At 54.2% G+C, this 27998-nt stretch overlaps 1 protein-coding gene across 7 annotated transcripts; it reads left to right on the top strand.

The window, feature by feature from the left end:
* The first annotated feature begins 9 nt into the window (after positions 1 to 9).
* P2RY6 (pyrimidinergic receptor P2Y6) lies at positions 10 to 27973 on the top strand. 7 transcript variants are annotated; one of them, XM_070625899.1, is made up of 4 exons: positions 54 to 150; positions 21571 to 21635; positions 22217 to 22275; positions 22943 to 24277. In XM_070625899.1, the coding sequence occupies exon 4, from the start codon at positions 22977 to 22979 to the stop codon at positions 23961 to 23963; it is 987 nt and encodes a 328-aa protein (XP_070482000.1). In that variant the 5' UTR covers positions 54 to 150; positions 21571 to 21635; positions 22217 to 22275; positions 22943 to 22976; the 3' UTR covers positions 23964 to 24277. The 7 variants fall into 7 exon arrangements, with proteins under 7 accessions (XP_008533712.1, XP_008533709.2, XP_070482000.1 ...); XM_070625900.1 differs by lacking the exon at positions 54 to 150 and adding an exon at positions 19322 to 19536; XM_070625898.1 differs by lacking the exon at positions 54 to 150 and adding an exon at positions 19404 to 19536 and having other exon boundaries at positions 22046 to 22275; positions 22943 to 27973.
* Positions 27974 to 27998: the final 25 nt, after the last annotated feature.

The raw sequence follows: 27998 nt of genomic DNA, 5'->3' as shown, positions 1-27998 counted from the left end.
TTTCCTCATCTGCTGCCTCCGGGGACTTCTATGAGACATGCACGTGACTATTTGTGGCACAGGAACTGACTAGCAGTGGGGGCTGCTCTGGGAGTCAGAATTTGCTCCATGCTTCGTGGAGGGAACAACGTGGAGCTCGCTGACTCCTGGGTGAGTGTTCTGCGTCAACGCCCTGAGGGTGCTGAGCCCCCTACCTCCACTTGTAGCTTCTCACACAGTCCACTTGTAGCCACTGTGGCTCGTCACAGGCTGGAGAGGGAGCGGGGGCAGCCTTGGGAGGTCCTCCTCCCTTCCTCGGCCTGGTTGTGCCTGCAGCCTGGAGGCTGTGCAGCATGGAGGGCGGAGGAGATGGAGACATGGGGACTGGGCTGGGCCATGGCGGAGGAGTGGAATAGTGGAGGCAGGATTGGGACCTCCAATGGCCTGGGTTTCAGTCCGGAGTGGCACAGGACACTTTCCCTCTGGGCCTCAATTTCTTACTCTGTAAAATGGGGTAACGATGACCTCCCTCTGAGTATTTGAAAACTATTAAGTGTTGTATGCTGGCAAGGTCCCTCGGGGAGGAGGCTGGGCCCTGTGCCTCAGAGCCCCCCAGGAGCCTGGGGTGGGGAGGGGCCCGGAAGGACTAGGTGACCAGATGGAGTCCACAGAGGAGGCCCTTGGCTGCGGGCACTCTTGCCTCTGCCATCCCAGCTAAATCTTAAGACAGCCTAGAGCTGACTGCCTGTGACCCGTGGGAAAGTGAGTCCGTAGTCCGGGTGTGACTTGCTAAAGGGGAGTGAAGCGCGGTGGATGGGTGTATCGCAGGGAGTTGGGTTAAAAGTTTTCTGGGGTTTCTGTTGCCATTCAACCCCCACTGACACCACCACGGGGCAAAAAACCGAGACAGCACAGCCGTGGGATGGGCCCTGGCCTCTTGAAGATGTCTGCCAGCTCTAGAATGGGTCCTAAGGCGATGCGGGACAGTCTCTCCACCCCTCGGCATCAAATGAGATGATAAATGAGAAGGTTCTTTGCAAACTACAAAGTGCTGTGCCTCCAATGGTGCGTCTGCACGTGTGTGCAAGCTCTCAGGTGTGTGTGCATGAGTGAGAATGTGCAGTTTGTGAGTGTGTGTGCACACGTGTGTGCAATGTGTGTGTGTGTGCACATTCCCCGGGCCTGGCTGGGTGGGGTAAGTCTGCCCTGCCCACGGCTCCCTGTCTGGCTGGGGCTTTTCTCCTCTAAACTTCTCACAATCTTTTTTCGTGTTTCCTCTCTGTTTCTTAGTTTACCAGAAAAGGAGCGGGCTGTGATCCCTCCGGAAACTTAGCAATTGTCTCTGAGCCTGCCGACCCCTGTCCCCTCCCGCCCGCCCTCGCCTCATCCTGTGGCTGTCCCTGGAGGCCTGGCCCCCGGCACTCCCAGCATGGCCAGGTCTGCAGGCTGGCAGCTTGCCTGGCCCTCTGTGCGGCCCACTTGCCACCCGCTTTTCCCTCCAAGGCTCTGCGCTGGCTGCCTTCACATCATTGTCCCATTGACTCTTCAGAGCATCCTGGCGCTCCCCAGAGATGCTCTTATTATTCCCATTTTACGGGCAAGGAAATGCAGGCTCAGTGAGCAGAAATGGCTTCCCCAGAGTTACCCAACCAACTAGTGGCAGTGCTGAGGTTTCAAGTCCTACCTAACTCCAAAAACTTTATTCTTTTTTTTTTTTAAGATTGGCCCTCAGCTAACGTCTGTTGCCAATCTTCTTTTTTGTCTCCCTTCTTCTCCCCAAAGCCCCCCAGTACATAACTGTATATTCTAGTTGTAGGTCCTTCTGGTTATGCTATTTGGGATGCCGCCTCAGCGTGGCCTGATGAGCGGTGCCATGTCTGAGCCCAGAATCCGAACCGGTGAAACCCTGGGCCTCCGAAGCAGAGCGCGTGAACTTAACCACTCGGCCACAGTGCTGGCCCCACCAAAAACTTTATTCTTAATGGTTGTGGCCTACCTAGTGGGTGTTTGCTGGCTGGTTGGCTGAATGAATAAATGAATGAAAGAACAAATGAATAAATCACTCGGTCAGTATTGAGCTGAAGGAGAAGGTGAGGCGATCATAACAATGGCCATTATTTATTGAGCACCTCCTATGTGCTAAGGGCTTCAAGTGCAGCCAAGGTTATTGTCATCCCCATATTGCAGTTGAGGAGGCTGAGTCAGAGAAGTTACAGCATCTTGTCCAGGGTGGGACCTGAGACCCTAATTTGTCCTCCCTAGAGGAGGGGTGAGTTGGCTGAGCCTGGTGGCATGTGTGTACTGCAGCAGACACCAGCCAGGACTCTCAGGAAGCTGTGTCTGTGGGGCCCTATCCAAAGACACCCGACCCCTACCCCTCCTGTCCTGGGGCCATTTCCCCATTTGTCTCTGAACTGGGTTTATGTTTCAGTCTGGGGTGGGGATCTGCTGGCCCAGCTCAGACTCTTCCTCTCTGATTGTTGGCATATCTAGCAAGGGCCAATGGCCTGGCCTGGGTATGTTCAGGTGTCCTCCTGTTCCCCCTGGCCTGGGCTCAGCCCTGTCGTTAGCAGCTCCCATGGGAGGGCAGGCCTGTGCAAGATGCAATCGTGGGTCTGTAGAGTTGGCCTGGGCTGGGTCAGTGGCGTCTGTGCGTAGCCCTGTGCCAGATGCCGGGGATCCCGGGGCAAGTACACCCAGCCTTCTGCTTAGTACTCATGGGCTGGGTGCTGAGGCCTGGATGGCTTAAGTCTGTAGCAGTGGGGGCAGAGCCTGGCACCCTGACTCCTGTGCAGCACTTGTTTTCGTGGCCTGGGTCAGAGCAGGGCTGTTCTGTGGCCCCGGGAGTGGGCTGACCCGTGGTGTCAGCTCGAAGGAATGACATTGTCCTTATCAAGCCAGTGGGGTGAGAACCAGCCACTCAGGTCAGCCCAAAGTTCCCCAAGTGCTTTCTCTTGGGGGGTGGCAGTCTGCACAGGGAAAAGCAGTCAGAGGTTGCTACCAGAGCTGGGTTTGAATCCAGGCACCAGCATTTGCTGGCTGTGTGATCTCAGACGAGTTATTCAACTTCCTGGAATCTCCGTTTCCCACTTGTAAAATGGACTAACAGAACCTCCCTGACCAGCTCGAGGAGAGGACAAAATAAGATAATGCATATGACATTGCTTGTAGGTTCTTCGGAAGTTTTAGTTCACGTCCTTCCTCACACTGAGAGCCCTTCATCTGAGGGAAGAGATATTCCTTTAGGCAGCTGCTGGTCTGATGGTTGAGGAAGGAGACAAGACGTTAGAATGAACCCTACGGATTCACACACACTCGACATTGTCATGCACTGTCTCATTTCTCATGTCACAAAGGGCAAATAGGGACGCAGAGAGGCTGATGTTTGAGGCAGCATGAAATGCCTCTGTTGTGAAAAGCTGCTGGAATAAAGCAGACAATAGATTAAAATCTAAACGGTCGGCAGCCTAGGTCTCCTGACCAAGCTGGAAAGCTCCCTGGCAGACGCCCAGACTCAACGAGATTCACTGAGGACCTGCTTTGTGCCCGGCCCACCTCAACGCTGTGTTATAGATTTATCTTTACAATAACAGCAACGACCACGAAAGGTTAATACTGCCATCACCCATGTTTAGTAAGTGGGGAAGCTGAGACTCAGAGTGTTACATAACTTGCTCAAGGTCAGACAGCTAATCGAGCAGAGCGGGGATTCAAACCCAGGACGGTCTGGCCCTGAAACCCAGGGCTCTCCCACTGCCTGGGCTACTTGTTCCACAAAAGATGTCAGCCCTCAGATCAGAAATGCGACAAATAAAATGGTAAAACATGAATAACAACATAAAAAAGGAATAATTAGGGAAACGTAAATCAAAATTGCAATGTAGGGGGCCACCCCCGTGGCCGAGGGGTTAAGTTCGCATGCTCCCGCTTTGGCGGCCCAGGGTTTCGCCGGTTCGGATCCTGGGCACGGACATGGCATCGCTCATCAGGCCATGCTGAGGCAGCGTCCCACATGCCACAACTAGAAGGACCCACAACTAAAATATACAACTATGTGCTGGGCGGACTTGGGGAGAAGAAAAAGAAGAAGAAAAAACAAAGATTGGCAACAGTTATTAGTTCAGGTGCCAATCTTGGGGAAAAGAAAATCGCAATGTAATACCACTTTACGCCCACTAGGATGGCTCTAATGATGGGGGATAACGAGCGTTGGCAAGGGTGTGGAGAAACTGGAACCTTCATCCATTGCTGGTGGCAATGTAAAATGGTGCAGCCGTTTTGGAAAACAGTTTGGCGGTTCCTCAAAAAGTTAAACCTGGAGTTTCCATATGACCCGGCAGTTCCACTCTTAGGTATTGAAAGCATAACCAAGAAATTGAAAGCATCCATCCACAGAAAAACTTGTACACAAACGTTCATAGCAGTGCCATTCATAATAGCCGAGAAGTGAAAACAACTCAAATGTCCATCAACTGATGAAGAGATAAAAAAACATGGCATATCCATACAATGGAATATTATTAAGCCTTAAAAATCAAATTCTGATCCATGCTACGAAATGCACGGAGCTTGGAGACATTATGCTAAGTGAAATAAGCCAGAAACAAAACGGCACATATTATAGATTCCATTTATATGAAAGGTCCAGAATAGGCAAATCCACAGATACAGAAAGTAGATAAGTAGTTTCCGCGGCATGGAGGGAGAGAGGAAAGAGGAGTGACTGCTAATGGATACAGGGTTTCTTTTGTGGTAGAAAGAAATGTTCTAAAATTAGATAGTGGTGATGGTTGCACAATCTTGTAAATATACTAAAAACCACTGAATTGTACTCTTTGAAAGGATGAATTTTGTGGTAGGTGAATTACATCTTAATTAAAAACAAAACAAAACAGAAGAAGGAATATACAAATTGCACAGACTAACATTGATCCTAATGTAGAGGAACAGAGAAACTTGACTACGAGCTTCCTGGCAGCTGGAGCAAAAAGGGAGAAGCCGCCTCCCAGAGGAGGAGAGTGCCAGTTCCTTTAAGGAAACCGGCTCTTCAGGGGCTTAGCTCTAGGGCAAGATTCCCACTAGCCTGAGCTGGCTGACTTTCATAATGAATTGTCAAATACACAAGTTTCCTATATCTCCCACCTGAGATTCTGATGCAAGTAGTACGAAAGCCTGTGAAAGGGCAGGGATGTCACCACACCCACAAGCTCACAAGTTAGCCTCCTACAGCTTCATGGATGCCAGCAGAAGACATAAGACCCCTGGGGAGAGACAAAGAACTTTCTGCACAGCAGTAGTAGTAGGCAAAATATCAGTATTAGCACTGCCTCCTCAAGTCCCAGCCCCCAAGGCTATGCAAAGAAGGCCAGATCATACCTGCACACACCATGGGTTATATTACAAGAAAGGGACCTGGACTTGAGGCAACTGGAGTCTTTTATAACAGGCAGTGGGCCTGCCAGACCCCTGCGCCAGGGGAAGAAATCATCTTTGTGAGACTAGACAGTCAGCAAACCTGCCTTTTGCTCCGGAGGGCGACACTATCACTATCTTTCAAAGCAGTTTGCTGTGCAGATATCCCTGAAAAGATGATCTGGAACAAGGGTGGTCTGTGTGTGCTTGCAAGACACACAGAAATCCAGACACACATGGAGAATTATATCCTGACACATAGATGTAATGATCAGGGCTGTTTTTGTTTGTTTTTTATTGTGGTGAAATATACATAACATAAAATGAGCTGTTTTTACTCACAACACTTCTGACACCGAATGTGTGGGTTTTTTTCTTCCTGACACCAACCAAGTCTGACACCACCTCTGAGAGTTAGCACAGACCCCAGAGGTTAAGGGCTCAGTCTCGCCAGCCTGCCTCCCCAATGCAGGTGCCAGTCACAAGCCCCAGGCCTCCTGTTCTTCCAACCGACTGGCTATAAATTGGGACTTCCCATGACGCCCTCCTCAAGTTCGATAATTTGCTAGAAAGGCTCACAGAACTCAGGAAAGCACTTTTTTGGGGTGTTTTTTTTTTAACTATTACTAGATTATTATAAAGGGTATAACTCAGGAAGAGCCAGATGGAGGAGATGCACAGGGCAAGGGATGGGGGAAGGGGCGAGGAGCTTCCATGCCCTCTCTGGGTGCACCATCCTCCCAGCACCTCCATGTGTTCACCAACCCGGAAGCTCTCCAAGCCCTGTTGGTCAGGGTTTTATGGAGGCTTCATTACGTAGGCATGACTGATTATGACCATTGGAGACTGAGCTCAAGCCCAAGCCCCCTCTCCTCCCTGGAGGTCAGGGGGTGGGCCTGAAAGTTCCAAGCTTCTAGTCAAGGTTGTTCTTTCTGGCAACCAGCCTCCATCCTAAAGTCATCTAGGGGCCTGCTAAGAGTCAACTCATTAAAACAAAAGATGCTCCTGTCACTCAGGAAGCTCCAGGGGATTTGGGAGCCAGCGGCAAAGACAAAATGCATATTACTTACACCATACATAAAAATTACCATTTTAACCCTTTCCGAGTGTACAGTTCAGTGGCATTAAGTACATTCACATTGTCGTGCAACCATCACCACTTTCCATCTCCAGAACCTTTTTGCCATCCCAGACTGAAGCTGTGTCCCATTAAACAGTGACTCCCCGTTTCTCCCTCCCCTGCTCCGATAACCCCTGTTCTACTTTCTGTCTCTAGGAATTTGACTATTCTAGGTACCTCACAGAAGTAGAGTCATACGGTCTTTCTCCTTTTGAGACTGGCTTCCTTCACTTAGCATGTTGTCAAGGTTCATCCACGTTGCAGTGTGTGTTAGAATTTGCTTCCTTTTTAAGGCTGAATAATATTCCATTGTGTGTATGTACCACATTTTGTTTATCCATTCATCCGTTGATGGCCATTTAAGTTGTTTCTACCTTTTGACTATTGTGAATAATGCTGCTATGAACACTAGTGTATAAATATCTGTTTGAGTCCTTGCTTTCAATTCTTTTCACCTACAAGTGAAATATTACTGGATTTTATGGTAATTTTATGTTTATTTTTTGGAGGAACTGCCATATTGTTTTTCACAGCAGCTGCAGCATTTTACATTCCCACGAGCAGTGCACAAGCGTTCTCATAACTCCACAACCTCACCAACACTTGCTTCCTGGTTTTTTGATAATAGCTATCCCACTGCTGTGAGGTGGTATCTCATTGTGGTTTTGATTTGCATTTCCCTAATGATTAGTGATGTTGAGCATCTTTTCATGTGCTTATCGGCCATTTGGATATCTTTGGAGAAATGTCTATTTAAGTCTTTTGCCAGTTTTTGAATTGGGTTGTTTGGGGGGTTTTTTGTTGAAATGTGGGAGTTCTTCATATGTTCTGGATATTAATCCCTTATCAAATATGTGATTTACAAATAGTTTCTCCCATTCTGTGGGTTGCCTTTTCACTCAGTTGATAGTGTCCTTTGATGCACAAAAGTTTTAAATTTTAATTAAATCTAATTTCTCTATTTTTTCTTTTGTTATCTGTGTCATATCGGTCAGGACTAATTTGATTGCAAGTGACAAATGCAACTAATTTAGGCAAGAAGATATTAGTTAATGTAAAGAAAAAGTTGAAGATAGACCTACATCAGACATGGCTGGATGCAGCAGTTACAACGATGCCATCAGCACACACTCTTTTTGTACCCTTTCTCGTGACTTTCTACTGGCTTCCTACATTCTCATCCAAGTTCTTTTATGGCCCTCATAGCTAATAATCCTGGAGGAAAAGGGAGAGAAACTTTCATGCTGGTTTCACCAAAATTCCTGGAGCAAGCTCTGATTGGTCCCCCCTGAACCAATCACTGGCAAGAGGTCTGGATGGATGCTCTGACTGATCAGCTCTGGGTCAGGTGTCCACCTCGAATGAACAAGATTACCGTAGAATGAGGGAGGGGACTCCCCATAGCGAGAGATGCTTGATAGGCAAACATTCCTCCTCAGAAGGGGTCTGGGACTCTGAGGGACATTTGGGGTCAGAGGCTCTCCTTGAAAGGACATCCCTCATCTCAGACTTCCCATGGGGGGCTCTGGGAGAAGTAGAGGGAATCCATTTAGTTGGTCCATGAAGACTTCCTGGAAGAGGCAGCATTTATGGAGCCCTGTGACCAATGGGAGAGTGAACCCAGGCGAGCCGGGTCCCAGGCAGGTTGGGCAGAGCAATGGAGGGGATGGATTTCTCTGCCACCTGAGAGCGTCCCCACACCAGCCCTAGTGTATCATAGGAGCTGAGAATGTGGAGTCTGGAATATAGTCCAGGAGCCATTCCTTCTATCTGTGCCACCTTGGGCAAGTCGGGTCACCTCTCTGTGCCTTGGTTTCCCAACTTGAGGTATAAAATGGAGATGACACCAGTCTTATCTCACAGGGTCATTATGGGGATTAAATGGAATAATGTATATCTGGTACACAGTAAGGGCTCAAAATCATATCATTGTTGGTCTTTGTTTGGGCCTCTTTTCCAACCACATTTGCTAGTACACTGACATCTCCAGCTATGCTCACCATCCTTCAGTGTGCCTCATCCCTCTGCCCTTGCTGTTCCCTCTGCCTGAAATGCTCTTTGCCTCCATGTACACTTGGCCATTTTGTTGCTGCCTCCTCCATGGAGCCTTCCCTGACTGCCGATCCCTCCCTCCCTGCCTGAGCTTCCACAGGACTCTGGAGCACTGATGTCTGCCTTGGATTAGGGGTCTTCATGTCCCTTGTCTACACTGAGCTCCAGATGGCAGGACCTGGGTCTCCTCACAGAGGAAGTATGCCAGCTGCAGATGTGGGGAGATGGTGATCCAGGGAAGGAAACGGCACTGAGCCAGTGGCAAAGGAGAGCACAGCTGGTCCCAGGAACTGAAACTGGCTCAGGGCCTGCTGGTGGCGTGCAAGGAGCAGGAGTGAGTGATGAGAATAGAGAAGGCAGCTGCTGGGTTTGCCTGTATCCTCAGGCACTGGGAAGCCATAAAACACTTAGGCAGGGATTTCTGCTGAGCAAAGCATCCCCTCTGGCTCCAGAAAGGGGATGAATTGGCTGGGGAGATGGGAGACAGAGAGCACCAAGCGGCTGCAGTCTAGGTTGAGTCAGAGACCACAGGATGAGAGAAGGGGAACAGTCTGACAGATATAAGGATGCAGAAGAAACAGGGCTTGGTGATTGATTTAAAGTGGGGCCTCAGCTTTGCCACCAGGAAAATGGCAATGAGTAGGCCCTGCCCCCTGGCCTCTGCAGGTCAGACTGGAGGAGAGCAGGCACCTGGCACCATAACTCTATCTCCCATGCAGTCCCATGTGCTCCCCCCGTCCATCTCCATCCTGGGTAGGGTCCAGGTCAAGCACAAGGCCAGACACTGAGGGGCTGGGTCTCATCTGCAAGCTCCAGGGACCAGAGCCAGGCCTCCCCACCAAAGCCACCTTGGGAAAGCTCACCATGGGACTGAGGACAGGGGCACAGCCTGGCTGAGCTGTGCTGATGAGATCATCCAGCTCCCTCAGACAGGGTGGGGTCTGGGTTGCTTGGCCGGAGAAGAGACCAGACCAGACCCACAGCTCCCTGGAGCAGATGGCACATGGTTCCTTCCTGTTTTGTCCTCCTCAGCCATGGCTTGCAGAGACACAGGCTGGTATGGAAGGGGAGCGCGCCCTGGGAATGGTGCTCAGCACAGGGGCTGTGCCAGGGCCAGACACTGGTGCCATCGGAGCTCCACCCCTCACCAGCTGATCCTCAGGAATCATGAGTCGAGCTGCCCAATGGCAGGGCCAGGACTAGGACCCAGATATTCTGTCTCCCACCCCTGACAGCCATCCCAAGGCCCAGGGAGATGTGTTTATCCCAGGAGCCGAATGCTTCTCTTCTCTGGGCCTCAGTTTCCTCAGCTGCAAAATGAGTGTGAAGAAGGAGAAGAGAGAGCTCAGGAAGCCCTAAGGTCTTCCATCCACCACTGAAGTGGGGATGGCCCACATGGGCCTGGCAGTTGGAGTGAGTCATCCTTCTGGACCCCTCAAGGCCCCATCTACCAAATCCATGCCCTTGCTTCCCCGGAGAGGAGAGCCAGACTGGAGCAGCAGGCTTGGGAAAGGGGTACAGGGGTGGGAGGCACCCCATCGACTCACTACAGGGGTATCGGCTGTCCTCTTGCCTGCTCTGGGCCTCGGATTCCCGTCTGTGACCTGAGGACTGGAGTAGGGCCTCTCTGAGACCCACCCCCACCCCGACCCCGACACCATCTGTCTTTCTAGCACTCCGACTGTCCGGGCTTGTGGAAGGGTGTGTAGAAGAGAGGCAGGGGGCTGCTGTGGGCCTGGCATTCAAGGCCTCTGATTTGGCCCTACTACCAGTGGGCCCTGGAGCCTCTCTGTCTGAGGGCCAGGGGCCCACTTCAGGCCCTATTGTCTCTGACCTGGGCTCTAACCATATCCAATCAATGCTCCATCCAGCAGAGCAAGGAACTTCCTAAATCTCAAATTTGATCACACTTCTGCCCTGCTTTACAAACCAGCAGGGCTCCTTGGCTGGCACCCACAATGCAGAGGTCAAATTTGGAGCCTGGCATTTGAGGCCTGTCGGGACCCGGCTCTGATGACCCCTCAGCCTCGCCTCCTGCAAACACAAACACTTGCTGACACCCCATGCCCTCACACCTCTGGCAGGTCGTCTGCAGGGAACACCCTCCCTTCCTTGTCCACACTCCACCGCCTCCAGGGAGCCTTCCTTGATACCCCAAGCAAGGATAGGGGCCTCCTCTGTCTTCCCAGAGACCCCTTCATCTGTCTTTCCCACCAGCTGGGCGTCCTCAAGGACAGGGACCAGAGCCCAATGAAATCCTTGCACATTGTAAGGCTCCCTGCAAATGCATGTCAAATGAATGAATGAATGAGTAAGTGAGTGAATAAGCAAAGACTACAAGTGCGGCCACTTCTCAGCTGGTCTGTGATAAAATTATGAGCAATAATAGAAGCCCACTGAGTGAACACCTGCTTCCACCAGATACTGGGTTAGGTGTTCTAGATCTGTTGCTTCATTTGAGCCCCAACAGTGCTGCGGGGTGGGTGTTATTATCTCTATTTTATAGTTAAGAACACTGAGGCTCAGAGAGGTTAAGTCACTGCTCCTAAGCTGCAGAGCCAGGACAGAAACCAGGTCTGCCAGGTGCAAACTCTGCAGAGGGAACAGTGACGGGTGGCAGAGGGGTATGGATGCCAGGAATGGGCATTTGGATCTAACTGACCTGGACCCCACCTGGGGGTAAGGATGAGTTGGGGGGAGTGTATGGGACTAAATGGGAGAATTAGGATTAACGGGGCTGGAAGAACTCTGGGTTTTCCGGGGAGCTCTGGGGAGAGACCCATTCTGGAGTGGATCCTCATATTGTGTATGACCAGGGGTGATGCCAGGGGGCAGCTTGGGGAGTTGTGCCCCCTGCCCTCACCTGCTGCGTGATCCACAGCCCCTCCTGTTCTGTAATACAATCGATGTCTTCTCATACCTACATCGTGAGCTATGCAAAGGTATCAGTTCCCTCATCTACACCCTCCAGAATCCCCCAGTCCCCACCTAAATAGATGTTCTGGAGGTGCCATTGCCCTCCCTGAGTCCCACCTCACCTTCCTGGCAGAGTCCAGGCCCTTTCCTGGAAGCCACAGAGGCGGTTCCCCTCCCCCAGCCTTGCAGCAGCCTCAGCAGTGCGGGGGTGGGGAGGGGTGCAGGGAAGGCATGTCAAACAGAAATCACCTCTGAGTGGCCTGTTTTTTCCCCAAGGCCTGTTATGTCAGGGTCACTGCTGAGATTTCCTTGCGATGGAGCTCAGCCGGTCACTTGCTCCCATGGTCCCATCTCACCAGCCTCATCTAGAAAGACAGGGTGCCCACTGCTCTTCCCTGAGCTGGGCCCAAGGGCTCCCTGTGCTGCCAGGGGCTAGACTGTAGGAGTGTGAGAAATGGGGCCAGGGAGGGAGGAAGTGGAGGCAGAGCAATAGGACTATTCCAGAAGCTTGACAGTGAAGGGAGGAAGAGCCACAGTTGGAGAGGAGGTTTTGCTAAGATGGGAGAGGTGAGGATGAGAGTGCTGTGGGCTGAGGGAGGGGAAGGAGCCAGCAAAGCGGGGTTGGGGCAGTGGCGGGGGCGGGGGGGGGGGGTGTATCAGCACAGGAGGAGGTGGCCTGGGGTCCAGGTGGCCCGTGGGGGAATGAGGAGAGAGGGGAAGACAGGGTTTATTGAGGTGGCCAGGAAGTTGAAGGAGGCCCCTCTGAAGGACTCTCTGTTCTGAGAGAGGAGTTGGGGGTCATGGGGGTTGACAGTGTAGGGCTGACAAGAAAGATCAGGCAAAGGCTTAGGAAGAGAGGGGAGAGAGGCTGCTCCAGCACAGGCAGAAGGTTGGGGACCCAGCCAAGTGGGGCAGCGACCGGGTCTCTGGGGCTCTAGTGCCCTTGGCTGAGTCACACCCTTCAGCCACGCTCAGCTCCGCAGTGCAGGACAGAGCAGTCTGGTGGTGCTGGAATGAATGAAGGATATGAACACACTAGCTGTGTTCACAGGAATCCTGGGTCCTGGGGTGGAGGTCCAGGCTGGCAAGGGAAAGGAAAGAGGGAAGGAAGATGCTGGCCCAGGGTGCTGGGGACCTCCAAATCAGAGGTCCCGGTGTAGAGGGAGTGGTGGTGTGCAGGCTGGGAGGCTGGGCGGCTCTGGGAGGAGGGCAGCATGGAGCAGTGTAGGGGGTTGCGGGAGATGCAGATCTGCGAGGCGAGAGGGCCAGGGAAGACCTCAGAAAGGGCAGGAGGGAGCAGCAGGCAGTCCAGGCCACCAGGCCACATCCTGTTCACCCTTCTCAGCCGAGACGTTCACAGCTTGAATCTCACCCACAGCCAGATAGAGGCAGCCTCCTGGGGGGCTTTTGGGGGATCTCTCTCAGCTCCTGATGCCCAGTAAACACATATGGTAAGTGCAAACTACAGCTTAGATACACACATAGCCTCAAGGGGAGTCCCCTAAGCCCCTAGTCAGGTTTCTGCCCCCAAGCCCTCTTTGTGTAGACATTCTTGAGCCACCCCTAGAATTTCATCCATCTGTCCATCCATCCATCCATTCATTCATTCAACAAATATTTATTGAGTACCTACTATGTGCCAGGTGCTGTCGGAGGCACTGGAGGTGCAGTAGTGAATAAAACACGAAACTCTGCCCTGGTGGAGTTCGTGTTCTTGTGCGAGAGATGAACACTAGCAGACAAATAAATAAATAGTGTTAAGAGATGAGAAATGCTAGGGAGAAACACAACAAAGCAGGAGAGTAGGAAGCACGTGTGTCAGGGGTGGGAGGTGGCGATTTTAGCTAGAGTGGTGGGGGAAGGCCTCCTCGAGAAGGTGCCATTTGAGTGACTGCCTGAAGGAGGTGAGGTCTGTCCTGTGTTCACACACACTGAACACACAACAATGCGCTCCATGGCAGGAGCCTCCTGTGTCACTGCTGACCTCCCGCACGACACTCTGAGCCAGGCAGAACCCCTGACTTTGCTCTCCTCCTCCCAGGCCTGGAGCTTGGGGGCAGCCAAGCTCTGTGACCCCAGAGGCAGGCCAGACTGGGGAAGGGAAGCAGTGACTAGGAGCAAATGTCAGGGCTTGGTGCGACAAAGCACATCTCCAGTGAGCTTTCTTAAGGAGGAAAGCAGTGGCCTGGGAGAGAAGGAGTGAGCTCCCTGTCATGGGGAGTGTGCAAGCAGGGGGCAGACAAGCCCTGTCAAAGCGACTTCAGGGAGCCTCCTTCTCTGAGCGGTAGGGGAGAGCTCTGGGTCAGAGGCTTCTAAGCCTCTTTGGCCCTGAGGATCCAGAACTCAGAGCCCTGTCACTGACTGCTGGGCTCTGGGGTCCATTTGGGTGTCTTGTCTCTACCAGGTGGGCTCAGGTGCTGGGAATGGTCAAAGCAGGACCAAGACAGGGGGCTGCCTTTCATGGGAGGTGAGGGGTTCTCTGAGGCTTCCTTCATACCCAAACCTTGTTTGTGAGAGCTGTAGTCAAATTGCCTACTTTTGGGGCTTCATTGTCTGTCTGTGAAACAGGCAGGACCATAACCCACAAAAAACACTCAAGCAGGGTTGGCGATCTGCCCTTCCTGAGGAGTCAGAGGCCGGGGGACCCAGGCAGGCTCAGAGGTGCTATTCCTGCAGCCATTGCCTTCCCCCGACAAGTCTCCGTCGTCGGCCAAGACAAAGATTATAAAAATTTTTATTGAGCCAGGCAGCACCAAGGACAGAGCCCTGTGGCTCATCTTTGCAGACTGGGTCCATTCAGTTGACATTTCCCGGTGCCTCTTGGAAGCTGGAGCCTGTGCTGGTCTCTGAGGCCCCAAAGGCAAAGCGGACCTTGTCCCCAATTCCTAACAAAGTTAGAGAAGGGAAGGAGTCTGGCTGACACTGGCCCTTGGGCTGGTCTTCTTTTCTGCCCTGACTCCCCACCCCTGTTTCTTTGTCCTGCCTCAGGCCGGTTGGCGTGGTGGATTTACAGTGCCCTTGGGCAAGTTCCTTTGTGTGGCCTCAGTTTTCCCATAGGGAAATGTCACCTCTCTTCCTGAGCACAGACTTTATCATGAGCCAGATCTGCGTTCTAGTCCTGGCTCACCACTGACTCACTGGGTCACCTCGGGCAAATCGCCAGCCTTCTCGAAGCCTTTCCTCGTCTGTAAAATGGGGCTAATACAACCCACTCCACAGGCTGTTGTCAGCACAAAGGAGATCCTACAGCAAAAGCACGTAGCTCATTGCGGGGCACCTGCTGAGTAGCCAAGAAACTGTCGCAGTGAAGGAGCTCAGGGAAATGAGGCTCAGGGAGGTGAAGTGACCTCCCCAGGGCCACCCAGCAAGTGGAAGATGAATCTAGCACTGGAACCTGGGTCCCAGCTTTCCAGAGTCCTGCCCAGGAGCTCCCAAGAGGACATACGGGTTACTTTGGGAGCTGATGGAGGAGGTCTCCTCATGGGAAATGAATTGGGGCCTTCCCTGGCTGCCCCTGTGGGGGTCAGACTCAACCTGACAATCCCTCAGTCCCCACCCGCCCCTCTGCTGGTGGTCTCCAGGTACATGGCCAGTCCCAGCCTCTCCTGCAGGGATGTTAGGGTTCCGGGGCCAAAGCTGTGAACACGGGCTGTGGAGAGAGGAGAGGGGAGGCCTGGGCGTGCAGGACTACAGGCAGGACTCCTGATTTCAAGTGACAGAATCCTAGGTCAAATGGACTGAGGCGGGAAGGGAATTTATCAGCTCACACCGCAAGAAAGTCCAGTGGGAGGTAAAGCTTTAGGCACAGCTGGATCCAGGCACTCAACGGTGTTCTCAGGAACCTGTGTGTTCCCATCTCTCAACTCTGCCATCCTTTGGCTTTATTTAGCACAGTCTCCCTGCTAGTGGTAGTATCTGCAGTGCCTTGGACAGTGGCTGCACATAGTTCACCTGGCTCCAGCAGCTCAGGCTCACTTCACACCAGCTTTGCAAACCCAGCGAGAACCCATCTCCTTCCCACTGTTCCGGCCAAAGCTCCAGCATTGACTCTGAGCACCCCATGAAGGTTGCCCAGCCACCCCTGAGGCGGTGATGAGGCCTGAGGAGCCCACTCTTCCCCACTGGCAGGCCCAGGTCACAGGCCCACCACTCCCAGATCCTCAAGACTCCAGGAGAGGAAGGAGGGCACCCCACAAAGGGAAAACAGGAGGCGGGGCCATCATCAGGAGACGGGGGCTGGGAGCTGGGCAGGAAGAAACTACAGGGGAGCAGAACAATGACTGTCTGCAGGGCAGGCCAGACAGCTGGACCTGGACCATCTCTTCCCAGCAGACTGGAGCCTGGTTATCTGGAGGATGGGCGGGTCCTGAAGGCACCAGAGAAGGCTGCCAGCCGACAGCACTCCTTGCAGCTAACCAGTAGGTTCTTTTCTAAAGGGAGATCCAAGTGGCACACCTCCGCAGGGAGATTTAAAAGAAGAAATGGGACAGCCTGGGGGTCCAGGCAAGGAAGAGAGACCCTCCCACACCAGCTCCAGGGGAAGAGGGTTTTTTGGAAGGTACTGGGATCTCCCAGAGCCCTGGTGGGAGGTGCTGCGGCCCCGCAAGCATAGACTTGGAAAGCCGAGCCGCGCAGACTCCCCCTCTGCTGTCCCGGCCGCCCCGTTGCTACTGCTCTCCGGGCCCCTGTGCTCTCTCCCCCAGTTCCTGAGCCCCGAGGCTGCCCTGTGACCTCTCAGACCTGTGCCCACCAGGGCCACTGTGGCCTCCGACCTCTTCATTTACGTTCCTAAGATAGAGCCTCTTGTGGACTTTGCCAGGCCTCAGCCTCCTCCCCTGTGAAGTGGAGATGGTCACTGGGCAGAGTGAATGAGACACGGCCCGCACAGGATTTCTGCACAGTGCTTCGTGCACCGTCAATGCCCAATAAAAACCTCTGTCCAGGCTCTGATGGGGATTATGTGGCTCAGTGAAGGGTTGCAGGGGCCTGGGGCACGGGAGAGGTGAGGAGACGCAAGTTCCCTCTTTGCTCGGGCCCATAGAGGCCGGGGAGAAACTAAAAGAAGCAGCCTCTACCCCCGAATTCCCTCCCCCTCACACCGGGCTACAGCTTCCCCTTCCTCGCACTCCGAACAGCTGTTTCAGTTCCAGGTTCGATTCCTGTTGAGCAGGAGGGAAGAAGGGGAAGTGGGAAAAGAGAAGAGAAATCAGGTCCCCTGCCCTCCCTGTGCCTCCCTCCTGCCAGGTTGGCCTGCTTCTGTGGGCAGCCTGATCCCACAGGTGAGACCAAATCTCCTCCAGGAGGGTTGGCTCTGCCCCCTGCCTGCTGTCCTCTGGGGGCCAGGGAGGCACTGGCATCAGGAACCTGGCCTCAGGCTGGCCCGAGGTGGGCTCAGGGCCACCCCTGTGCCCCAGGTTAGATGCTGCCTGGGATCAGGATGGGTTTGTGACTGGAGCACAGAAGGTGTAAGGACTCTGTAAGGTAGGCACCATGACTAGCCCTGTTTATGGGGAGGAGACTCAGGCTCAGAGAGGTACATGGCTCACCCCAGGTCACACAGCAAGTTGGTGATGGATCCCAGCCTGTTTGACTCCTCAGGGGAAGGAAGCTGGGTCTTGACCCTGTCATCCTGTAACCGTGCTGTTAAGCTCACAGGCCAGGGGCCAGCAAGGGGGTTTCCAGGCCTTGTTTCCCAGCAGGCAGGCAGGCCAGCCAAGGTTGAAAAGCTTCTTCCCACATCCAGCCTGGTCTGGGCTGGTTCCTGGCTTGCTGGCAGGTGGTGACTCAGGCTTCCAGCTCCTGCCTCTGGCCGTGAGGCCTCCTCATCCCTTCCAGATATGAGGGGCTCGGGGCGGGGGTGGGTGTGGGCTGGGGGAGCTGCGGAGTCATCTAAAGGGGTGACCTGAGACCATAGGGTCCTGGCAGCCCAAGGACCTTCAACCCTTGTCAGTTCTTCCTTACATCTAAACTGAATTGCTTCTGCTACAGGCATAAACAGACTCCATGTTTCATCACCTGAATTGAAAAAAGGAAACCGGCAGAAGTTGTCCGCTCGTTGGGTGAGGGACTTCCGTTTTTATGCTGATGGTGTACCTGGAGTGGAGATGGGCAGTGGATGTCTGGTGACAGGGCAACACTCCTGGGCCTCTACTTCAGACAAATAGGGCTCAGTATGGGCCCTGTCACCCTGCCAGCGCTCCCAGTGTCTCCTGGGAGCCACATTGACCAGGCGAGGATCTGAGAACAAAGGTTGGAGCTTATCTGGGGATGATGCATATGAGAGAGGCTGGTGGAGTGGGTCAGGAGGAACAGAGGCTGAGAACCCATTCCTGGGGTTGCTCAGCACCGGTCCCAGAGGGGAGGCCTCTGCAGGGAGGCTGCCCTGCCTGACGGTGCGAGGCTGGCCATCCTGGGCAGTGTGCTGGCGCCATCTCATGGCCAAAGGCTGTCAGTGCCAGGAAGAAGCGCTCCCTGGGAATTCCCCGGCTTGAGCATCTAGGCATGCATTTGGGGGTAACAAGGGTAGAACGAGGGGGTCATAGAGTCAGACAGATCATGCTGAAATGCCACCTGGCTGACACCCCCAGGAAGCCCTTGGAGCTGCTCCCATTGTTGGGACAGACACCCTGGTGGAGGTGACCAGAGGAGGTCATTCTGGGAACCCAACAGAGGCCTGGCTGCTGGACTGAAGGCCAGGCCTCTTTGCCCTCCTGGGGCCCAGCACAGCTCAACTCAGACCAGAAGGTCCACTCTCACAGCTGGTACAAGCGACCTCCTGGCACAAACCTGAATAAGCAGTAGGTGCTCAATCCATGCACAAGGGACCACGTGTTTACCAGCAGTTAAAACCTGAATTTTCTCAGTTTGGTCCAAACTTTTGGCCCCGACTTGCTTGCCTGTAAAATGGGTTTGGGGGTGAGGCCTTACAGGGTAAAAAGGGTCCTTCTTCCCTCCAGCAGTTCATGCTCACAACAAGCTGGTGGCCAGTATGATCACATTCTACCAAAGGAGCTCAGAGAGGGGAAGGGGCTCGTCCAGAGTCACACAGTGAGTGGTGGCCAAGGCAGAACAGGAAGCTGGGCCTCCACTCCCAGGGCAGTGTTCCTTCCCTGCACTCCCTGCCCCCCGCCCTCGTTGCCTCAGCTGCTCCAAATCAAAGCCCACCTCCTCCAGGTCACCCTCCCAAATGCTGCCTCCACACTGGAGCTGGCCTTCTAGGGACGGTGAGGAGCTGCAGCTCCTCCTCTGGGCGTCCTAACAGCTCTGAGTGTGCTTTGGTGGTGAGGAGGGGCCGGTGGAGGGTTTGGCACAGGCAGGGAGAGTCTCACCCAGGTGAGTTCTCAGAGATGTCACATCTATGCCCACAACCCATGCCCGTCACTCCCAGTGAGCTCTTGGCCTGCCATGTGGAAGGGGACAGTGACTGCTAAGTGGGGGAATGTGGGAGGATCTGATGGCATATAGTAGATGCTCAAGAAAAGCATGAGGAGAGAAGGAAGAGAGGGAAGGAGGGAGGGAGAAGGTGGTTGAATATGCGAACACATCACACGGAGGATGGACATGTCGACGGATGACTCTTGAACGAATGAAGAAAGGAGGAGTGGGTGACTGGGAAGATGGCCCTGGGTGTTACAGCTAGAGGAGACCCATTTGACAGATGACAAGACTGAGAGAGGGCTGCGGAGAAAGCAAGCTGCTGGGTCTGTGGGGCTGGCCTTTGACCAGCAGCCTCTGGTCGGAGTCTCTCTCCACCCCCTCACTACCCTCTTTCCTCAGCTGGGGTTGGAGAGGGTTCCAGGAAGACCTTTCCTCCGCCTCCTTGCTCCTTTAGGCTCAGTTTCCGCCAGGCCTCGGTGTTGGGGGTGGCAGGGAAGGGGTGGCCCCCGCAGGGGCTATTTCAGTCAGTGACGGCCCTGCCGGGAAAGAGGAAGCTGCCCAGCCCGTGGGAGTGTTGCAGCCTGGGCTGAGGGCAGGAGGGTGGGGAGCCCGGTGTCTGGCTTCCCCTTGCCCCTACACACGTGGTGCTACCAAGGCGCTTTGGGGACAGGAGGCTGCATGTGAGTATTGGTGCATCTGGGGCCATGGGCCAGTGGGGGGTGGGGTGGGGGGTCTGGACACAAGGTAGTGTGACTTTGGGCAGGCAGGCTGGATCCAGCACTGACCTAAAGGAAGTCCACAGGGTCGGGGGGCCCAGAGGAAGGGCCTCTGCCCAGATGGGGAATCAGAAAGGGAAGAAGCAAGATGGGGTCTGGAGCTTGATGGACACTTAGGGTTTTGATGAGCGGAGATGGCTGAATGGCACTTTGTGTGAAGGGAACAGCAAAGATGAGGAGGCCAAGTCTGCCTCTCTGGCTGTGAATGGCTATGTGGCAGTCTTGCTGTTTGGGGACAGTGTAGCAAGAGAGGTCAGGGCAGATTGGAGGGACCTGGGGTACTTCAGATGAGCCTGGAGGGCTCGGCAGGGAGCTCGAATGTCAGGGCAGGGGTTTGAGCTTTTCCCCAAAGGGCAGAGGGACACAGGGAAGGATGTAGTCAGAGCCACCTGTGAGAAAGCCCCCCACCACGGGCAGAATAGCTGGAGGCCAAGGAGAGGCTGGGGTCTGAGCTGGTCCAGATGTGAGCGCTGGAGGGAGTCAATGTCAGCTGCTGCAGGGAGGCAGTGGGGGCCAAGCTAGCCCTCCCTCGGGACCAGGTCCTGCCAGGAACTGGGAGAACAGCTCACCCCTCCGAGGTCCTCAGAAGGCAGAGTGGATGAGGGAGCCAGGGTGACGGCCAGGCCTGCCTTTTCTGGAGTGGATCTGAAGGTGGGCCCTGATCCCCTTGTGCAGCCCCTGCCTCCTTCCAAGAGGACCAGTCTCACCAGGGAGTGGAGTCTCCAGTCACTTAAGGCAGAGGGCTCTCTCCTGGGGTGGTGTCTGAGGGCGACAGGCTTCCCAGAAGAGAGTTCGGGGGCACAGCACCGTCCCTTTTACCCGACTCCTCCCCTCACCATTCCCCTCTGTCCTAGCAGCCTGCTCTCCTCTCAGCCCCTGCCTGCTCTGCCTTCCTCCCACCTGGGACACCCCCGGGGTCCTCACCTCTCTCCACCCAGGGAAATCCTCCTCAACCATCAGAGTCTTGCTCCATCCTTCATCCTCCTTGAGAAGTTTCTTCTATCTTATGGCTCATACTGGTCTCCCCACTCAGACTAGCATATGTGTGTGTATATATATGTATGAGTACATCTGTGTACGTATGTACCCATCTACATCCACACCCGTATCCTGTGTCATGCATCCAGCAGGCAGCAAGTACCCATTAAATGCCTGGCATGTGAAAACAAGAGAATGAATGAATGCATGAATGGAAGAACAGCCCGAACAAGTGAATGAAGAGATGAGAAAAGGAACTTTCTCTTGCCTGTACTACTTTTGGCTTTCTGGCTACAATGGGGGACCGCCCTGCGTCCTCCTCTGGCCTGCCCGCCCCCATCATGCCTAGCTGGTGAGCTGGCCTCCAGCACTCCCAGCAATGGGCCAAAGCCCCGCAAAGAACCTTTGACAACTAAAGGCGATGCAGGGGTGGGGATGAGGGGGGCGGGGGGGGGGGGGGCTGGGAGGCAGACTAGAGAATCCAAACACCATCATTTTGCAGTTGCCCAGAATCTGGGTAAAGCATTTTCATCAAAATCCAATTTTAAGTTGGGAGAAATCAGTTTGGGGAGTTCTGCTTTGCTCTACTATAACTTTTTAAACTCTTATAACTTTACTTAGCAGGTATATTGACATTAAGAACAGCCAACACTTGCCCTGTGCTGGGCACTGATCCTCACAACAATCCTTTAGGCAGGGACTATGTTACCCCATTTTATAGGTGGGGAAACTGAGGCACGGAGGTGCAGTAACGAGCCTAAGCCACACAGCTTACATGTGACAGAGCTGGGATTTGAAACTGGGCATCTGGACCAGAGCCCATATACGCGGCCTCAACCCTCTATCTCCCTCATTGCATTTGCAGGACTTCATATTTTTTCTGGGCCTCAGTTTCTTGCATCTGTAAAATGGGGACGGGGGGAGCATTTGACTCGCTATCTCAAAGGCTCTGCCTTACAGGTCCATCGGCTTTAAGTTGTGAATTCTCTCTGGACCCCAGTGAATGTGGAAATGCCAGTTTGGAGGTGAGCGTCAAGAAGTCAGATTTATCCTTTAAGGCATTTGTGCTGCTGACTCCCCGCAAAACTCAGCCCAAAGTGATGAGTGGAAGGACAAGGTGTAGGATGCAATGGCATGGCATTGCATTTATTAAGCACCTACTGCATGTCAGGCCTATGATGCATTTTACTGATTAGGACACAGGCCCAGAAAAGGCAAGTGACATGCCCTGGTTTGAACAGCATGGAAGAAGGGGAGCCAGGATTTGAACCAGGCCTGCCTAGCTCTGAAGCTGGGCTTGTAACCTCTACGTTCCATGTCTGTGGGCTACACTAGGTTTCAGGCGACTGGATTCTAGTTCTAGCTCTGCCTCTAACTCACTGAGTAACACTGAGCGATCAATGCCCCGCACTGCGTCTGTATTTCTCTCTCACAGCTGTTGTCAGGCCTGGTCCCTCGGCCATTTCCTTCCAGGAGGCTGTTTTCACTCTAGCCACCAGAGGGCGCTGTGGCTTCAGTGGCTTTGCCTAACCAGCCTCTGCAGCCTCAAGAAAAGAGGAAGGAGGCTCAGAGAACTCCTGAATCACCTCCTTCCCCCATTTGACAGATAGGAAGACTGCAGCCAAAAGGACCATGGCTTTGGAAGGCGGAGTCCAGGCTGAGGAGGTGGGTGCTGTCCTTGGTCAGCTCACGGTGTGTGGACATTTTGTTCCTGTTGATCCGTTCAGTTACCAGGGCCCTCTCTGCCCTGGACCCCGGGTTGTCAGACACAGTGAGGCACCAGGCCTGCCACTTCCCCTCATGAGGCTCCTGGTCTGTGGGGAGGGACAGACTGGCAGGTCCACATGACCACAATCTCCAAACTCCAGAGAGCCCGAGGGAAGCTCTGCACAGCGTGATTTAGTGCCTCTGACCTCATGACATCCTAAGGGGGTGTATTATTCCCCCATTTTCAGATGGGGAAACTGAGATTCAGAGAAGGTATATCACTCGCCCAAAGTCACATAGTCAGGAAGTAGCAGAGTTGGGATTCAAACCAGCCCATCAATCTCTACTTACAGAGGAGACATTTGACTAAGGTTTTGAAGGATGAATAGAAGTTCACCAAGAAGGCTAGTGGGAAATGAATATTAGAGAAAGAAAGTGAATTGATTTCTCCCAAGCTTGAGCTTTATTGTATTTTAGGTTTCCTTGCAGTGAGGGCTGTCTGGGGCCTCCTTGAAGTGGTATCAGAAATAGTTCAGGTGGGAAGATCAAGGGGCAGAGAGGGGACAGGGGCCTACCAGGTGGGCAGTGAGTCTGGTCACTGACAGGCTATGTGTTGCTTCCTCAGCCTCTCTGGACGTAGGAAGCCCGGTCAGGCAGCCATGGAGTGGAACAACGGCACAAGCCCAGCTCCGGGCTCACCGCCCACCACCTGTGTCTACCGAGAGAACTTCAAGCGACTGCTGCTGCCACCTGTGTACTCAGTGGTGCTGGCGGCTGGCCTGCCGCTGAACGCCTGTGTCATTGCCCAGATTTGCATGTCCCGTCGGGCCCTGACCCGCACAGCCGTGTACACACTGAACCTGGCCCTGGCTGACCTGCTGTATGCCTGCTCCCTGCCCCTGCTCATCTACAACTACGCCCACAGTGACCACTGGCCCTTTGGTGACCTCGCCTGCCGCCTCGTCCGTTTCCTCTTCTACGCCAACCTGCACGGCAGCATCCTCTTCCTCACGTGCATCAGCTTCCAGCGCTACCTGGGCATCTGCCACCCTCTGGCCACCTGGCACAAGCATGGGGGCCGCCGGGCCGCCTGGCTAGTGTGTGGGGCTGTGTGGCTGGCTGTGATGATCCAGTGCTTGCCCACAGCCCTCTTTGCTGCCACAGGCATCCAACGCAACCGCACCGTCTGCTACGACCTGAGCCCGCCCGCCCTGGCCACCTGCTACCTGCCCTATGGCATAGCCCTCACGGTCATCGGCTTCCTGCTGCCCTTTGCCTCCCTGCTGGCCTGCTACTGTCGCCTGGCCCACCGTCTGTGCCGCCAGGATGGCCCGGCAGAGCCCGTGGCCCGGGAGCGGCGTGGCAAGGCCGCCCGCATGGCTGTGGTGGTGACAGCCGTCTTCGCCATCAGTTTCCTGCCTTTCCATGTCACCAAGACAGCCTACCTGGCGGTGCGCTCTACACCTGGCATCCCCTGCCCCATTCTGGAGGCCTTTGCAGCCGCCTACAAAGTCACGCGGCCCTTTGCCAGTGCCAACAGCGTGCTGGATCCCATCCTCTTCTACTTCACCCAGAAGAAGTTCCGCCAGCGGCCACACGAGCTGCTACAGAAACTCACAGCCAAGTGGCAGCGGCGGGGTCGCTGAGCCCAGCGGGGCAGGATACCTGGGACCTGGGCAGCCGTCATGTTTGACATTGTGGCTGGGGTACCAGAAGCCCCACCAACCCCAAACTATGCAGAGAATTAGAGCTTAGCTCAGGGGGGCAGGGATTGAGGTCCCCCAGAGACCCCAAAATTTCACCAACAATTATTTATTGAGACGTTTCTCTGGACCAGGCCCTGTGGGCACAGAGAGAGACAGGCCTGGGCCTAGCTCTCCAGAAGGTCCCAGTCAGCCATGGAGAGTTGGGGAAGCCACGTTAAGCTGCTCACAAAAATATAGTGTGACATGTACTGTCATTGAGGAGTATGCTACATGCTTTGGAGTCACCAATGAAGGAAGTGAGGGAAGATGGGAGAGGGAAGTGAGAGCTTCTGGGAAGGGGCATTTGAGGTGGGTTTTGAGGGATCAATAGGAGCTCTCGAGGGTGTGATGTTCCATTCACTCAGCAAACTTTTAGTGACTCCTTGTGCTTGGGCCTGGGTTGGTTCTGGGGCCCCAGAAGAACCAGCCCCAGACCTGCCCCATATAGGCTCCCAACTACTGTAGGTACAGACACTGACACAGTGATGTCAGGGCTGTGACAGAGGGAAGCATGGATGGGGGGGAAGGGTGCCCAGAGGATGCCCATGACCCAGTCCAAGAAGTCAGGGAAGCCCTCTTTGAGGAGGAAACATCTGAACCAGATGTTGACAGCTGAGTGGGAGCTCCACAAACAGAAGTGGGGAGCACTTTCATGCAGCCTGGACCAGCTCTGTGCTAGGCTGTGCCCTGTGGCAGATAGGCAGAGAGCTGGGATGGAGGGCACGTGGCCTCATGTGTGTGAAAGCTGAGAAAATAAGGGCTGTCCCGTGGCCACCCTCCAGACAATGGCAAGAACGGGCCAGATGCTTCAGGCTGTGGGGGCTCATCAGAGGGAGAAATCAGGGAGCACTTCTTAGAAGAGGTGGGGCTGGAGCTGGGGAGGAATCCAAAGGGCAGAGAGGAGGAGGTTGCTCCTGGTGGAAGGCACTGTGTGTACAAAACCTAGAGAGGCGATGCTCTGAGCCTGGCTGTAAAGCACAGTGAGTTTCAATTAAGCCCCAGGGGTTGGGTAGGTGAAGGGGGTCACAAGAAACGAAGCTGAGTGGGAGCGGAGCATTCAATGCCTGGAAGAGCTCCAGACCCCACCTCTCCACCACCTACCTCTTCAAACAGGCCTATTTTAGGCTCAGGGTGTCCACGGTGCCTGGGACACCTCCGCCAGGCCCCCCAAGTGAGGGGGAATAACCCTTCAACATTGCTTCATTCTTAAAGGAGAAGTCAGCAGCTTGAGGAGACACAGGGCCACCCCCAGGGCCACCAGGAGGTCTCTCCGTGGAGGTCTTGTGGCCAGGAGCCTGCAGACTGGCCTCATGACAGACTGCTCCTGCTGGGTTCCACCGCTGCTGGCTCAGCGCCGTCGTTCGGGCCTGTGGGTCCCTGGAAGGCTGCCTGGAGGCCATCTCATATGGGGGCATCTCAGACACGGGCCTGAGCCTTACAATCCTTGGAAAGGCCTCTTCCCTGAGGCGCCCCCAAGGAGGCAGCACGGGGGAATCATAGCATGCAAGTCCTCTGCCCCTGCTTTCCTGGGCGCCTCTCCTTTCAGCTGCCTCTGCAGCTCCTCTTCCTCTCTGCTGTTTTCCCTCAGCTCCCCCTACCCCACTCCCGCCCCCCTGCCCCGTGCCCCCTCACTTCTCCTGCAGGCCTTATTCCCTCCTCCCTCCCAGGTCTCAGCTTTCCTCCTGCAGAACAATCTGGTCTGCCCTTGGCTGTTGATACACCACACAGACCCCTGCAGGACAGAACCGGCCACAGCAAAGAGTCTTCCTTCTTAGAAGGTAGAAGGGGGAGAGGGAAGGGCAGAGGGACGTGGCAGGGAGGGAGAGGACGGCATAACTCACTCAGTATTTTTCCCTTAGCCCTGCCCAGTCCCCAAGGCTGGTGGGCACTGGAGGCGTGCAGAGAGTGCTGCAGGGTTAAACTCCATAGTAACGTCAGAGCTGTGCTTGCAGCCGGTGCAGGCAGTGGGGAACCAGGCCCAACCCATCTTGGGAATCATTCCAAGTGCCCTTGCTGGGGGGGCTGACACTTCGGACAGAAGGAACTTTGATTCTTTGAGTCACAGTAAGATAGATGTATGGGGACGTCAGAGGACAGAGACGAGCTCTCATTCCCCATCTGACGTCATGCCACTCCAGGCAGTACAGCTCTCCCCACCCTCCATCTCGTCCTGAGTCTGAGAGCAGACTCTTCAGTTGCTGGTCCTGGGGGACTGGGCCAACGGGAGCGGGAGGCAGAGGGCGTCTGCCCAGAGCCCTGGCTGAGCCCTGTAGAGGGTCCCAGACGACTGTCCCAGCAGATTGATGAGAACTGTGACCTCTTGGTTACTTTTCCAAGAGTGGAAATTGTGGGCCATAGGTAAATCACATTCCCAGCTTCCCTTCGCGAGGCAGAAGAGCACAAGGGTCCAGGCTCCAGAGCCCATCGCCCAGGTGTGGATCCCGGCTCCACCACTTACTAGGTGTCTTACTCTGGGCAAGTTACTTAACCTCTTGGTACCTTAATTTCCCCAACTGTGAAATGGGAACAATAAAGACACCTATCTTGTAAAGTTGTTGTGAGGATTCAGTTAATTAACAGGTGCAGAGCACTCAGAACAGCGCCTGGAACCCAGCAAGCGTCCCATGAGTGTTCCCGTTGTGATGGTTTTGCCTTTTGTGCACACAAGGGCCTCTGGGGTCTCTCTGGGAACAGGCACAGGAGGTTTCTAAACAAGAGGCTTTGAGCAGGTGGTGGCAAAGGTTTCTCTTTCTCCTTCAGTTGGGAGGCAGCCAGTCTTTTAAGACAAAATCTCAGCACGCTTTTTTGAGAACAAGGGCCATAATCCACGACCTTCATCTGCTCCTATAAGGAAAACCCATTTATTACGTGCCAGGACCAGGGACTCCAAGTACCATTTGGAGGGCTTGAATTCCCCCTTCCCTTCTCTCTCCTTTTGTTTCTTTCCTCCTTCTCATCCCCCCTTCTCCCTCCTCACTTTAACCCAGCGCACACTCGGTGATGGCGCAGGGCTGGGGGCTGACCCTGGGGATGTCTGCTTGCAGGATGGGAGACAGAGGGACACAGACAGGGGTGTGGAGGTGGAGGGTGGTGAGGGTCCGAGGCAATTCTTCCGTGGGTTGGGGAAGACTTCCTGGGGGAGGGAAGAGCATAGGCAAAGGCATGGAGGTTGCTGGAGGAAGGAGGAGAATGCTGTGGCCTGAGATGAGGCTGGAGAGTTAGCAGGGCTAGAGGGGGAAAGGCCTGGTTCCAGCCCAGAGAAGCACTGGGGAGCCACAACAATGACAGCAGTGGCCAGTGGCTGGGCTCTGTGGGTTCTAGGCACCATGCAATGTGCTGTACACTCGTCTTCTCACTTAATCCTTATAATATCTCCTATTACAGATGGGGAAACTGAGGCCCAGATGAGGGAACTGACCTCCCAAGATCACATAGCCTTTCTCTAACCCAGATACCAGATCCCTCCTGCCTCACCCTCCCTCCCCTTTCTTTTCCTCACCTGCCTTCCAAGTACCCATCTGTCTGGTCCAGTCCAGTAACTGGGGACCCCTAGGAAGTTGTGACAGACAGCTAAGTGCCAACTACAATATCAGTTCTCTTTTAGTTGGGCACATGACCTCCTAGGATGAAAACTTCAGCCTCTCTGGCAGCAGGTGTGGCCAGGTAACCTACTCCTGGCCAGTGGGATATAAGCAAAGTACCATAGCGTGGTTTACTTTGGGGACAGGGGATGACTTTATGAGGTAGGTATCCTTTGCCTCCCTCCCTTCTTGTTGCTTACAATGGGGACATCACAGCTGGAGCATCACCTTGGACCATGAGAAGCAGCTTGGGGCTCTGACCATTCCAGTTTGGGACCACCTAAATCCAGACTTTAGCAGGAAAGAGAAATAAATGTCTGTCTTTTTTAAGCCACTAGTTTTCTGGGCCTTTGTT

Source organism: Equus przewalskii, chromosome 6, assembly GCF_037783145.1.
Source record: "Equus przewalskii isolate Varuska chromosome 6, EquPr2, whole genome shotgun sequence".
Classification (NCBI taxonomy): Eukaryota; Metazoa; Chordata; class Mammalia; order Perissodactyla; family Equidae; genus Equus; species Equus przewalskii.
Note: the sequence above shows the minus strand (reverse complement) of the source record. Positions and strands in the feature narration are given on the sequence as shown.

Excerpts from the sequence above, each read along its gene's own strand:
- P2RY6 (XM_008535486.2), top strand. The coding sequence starts at position 21,519 with ATGGGGACGGGGGGAGCATTTGACTCGCTATCTCAAAGGCTCTGCCTT. Across the intron at positions 21,636-22,216 it reads GTGGAAATGCCAGTTTGGAG|ATAGGAAGACTGCAGCCAAA; the intron begins GTGAGCGTCAAG and ends CCCATTTGACAG. Across the intron at positions 22,276-22,942 it reads GCGGAGTCCAGGCTGAGGAG|CCTCTCTGGACGTAGGAAGC; the intron begins GTGGGTGCTGTC and ends TTGCTTCCTCAG.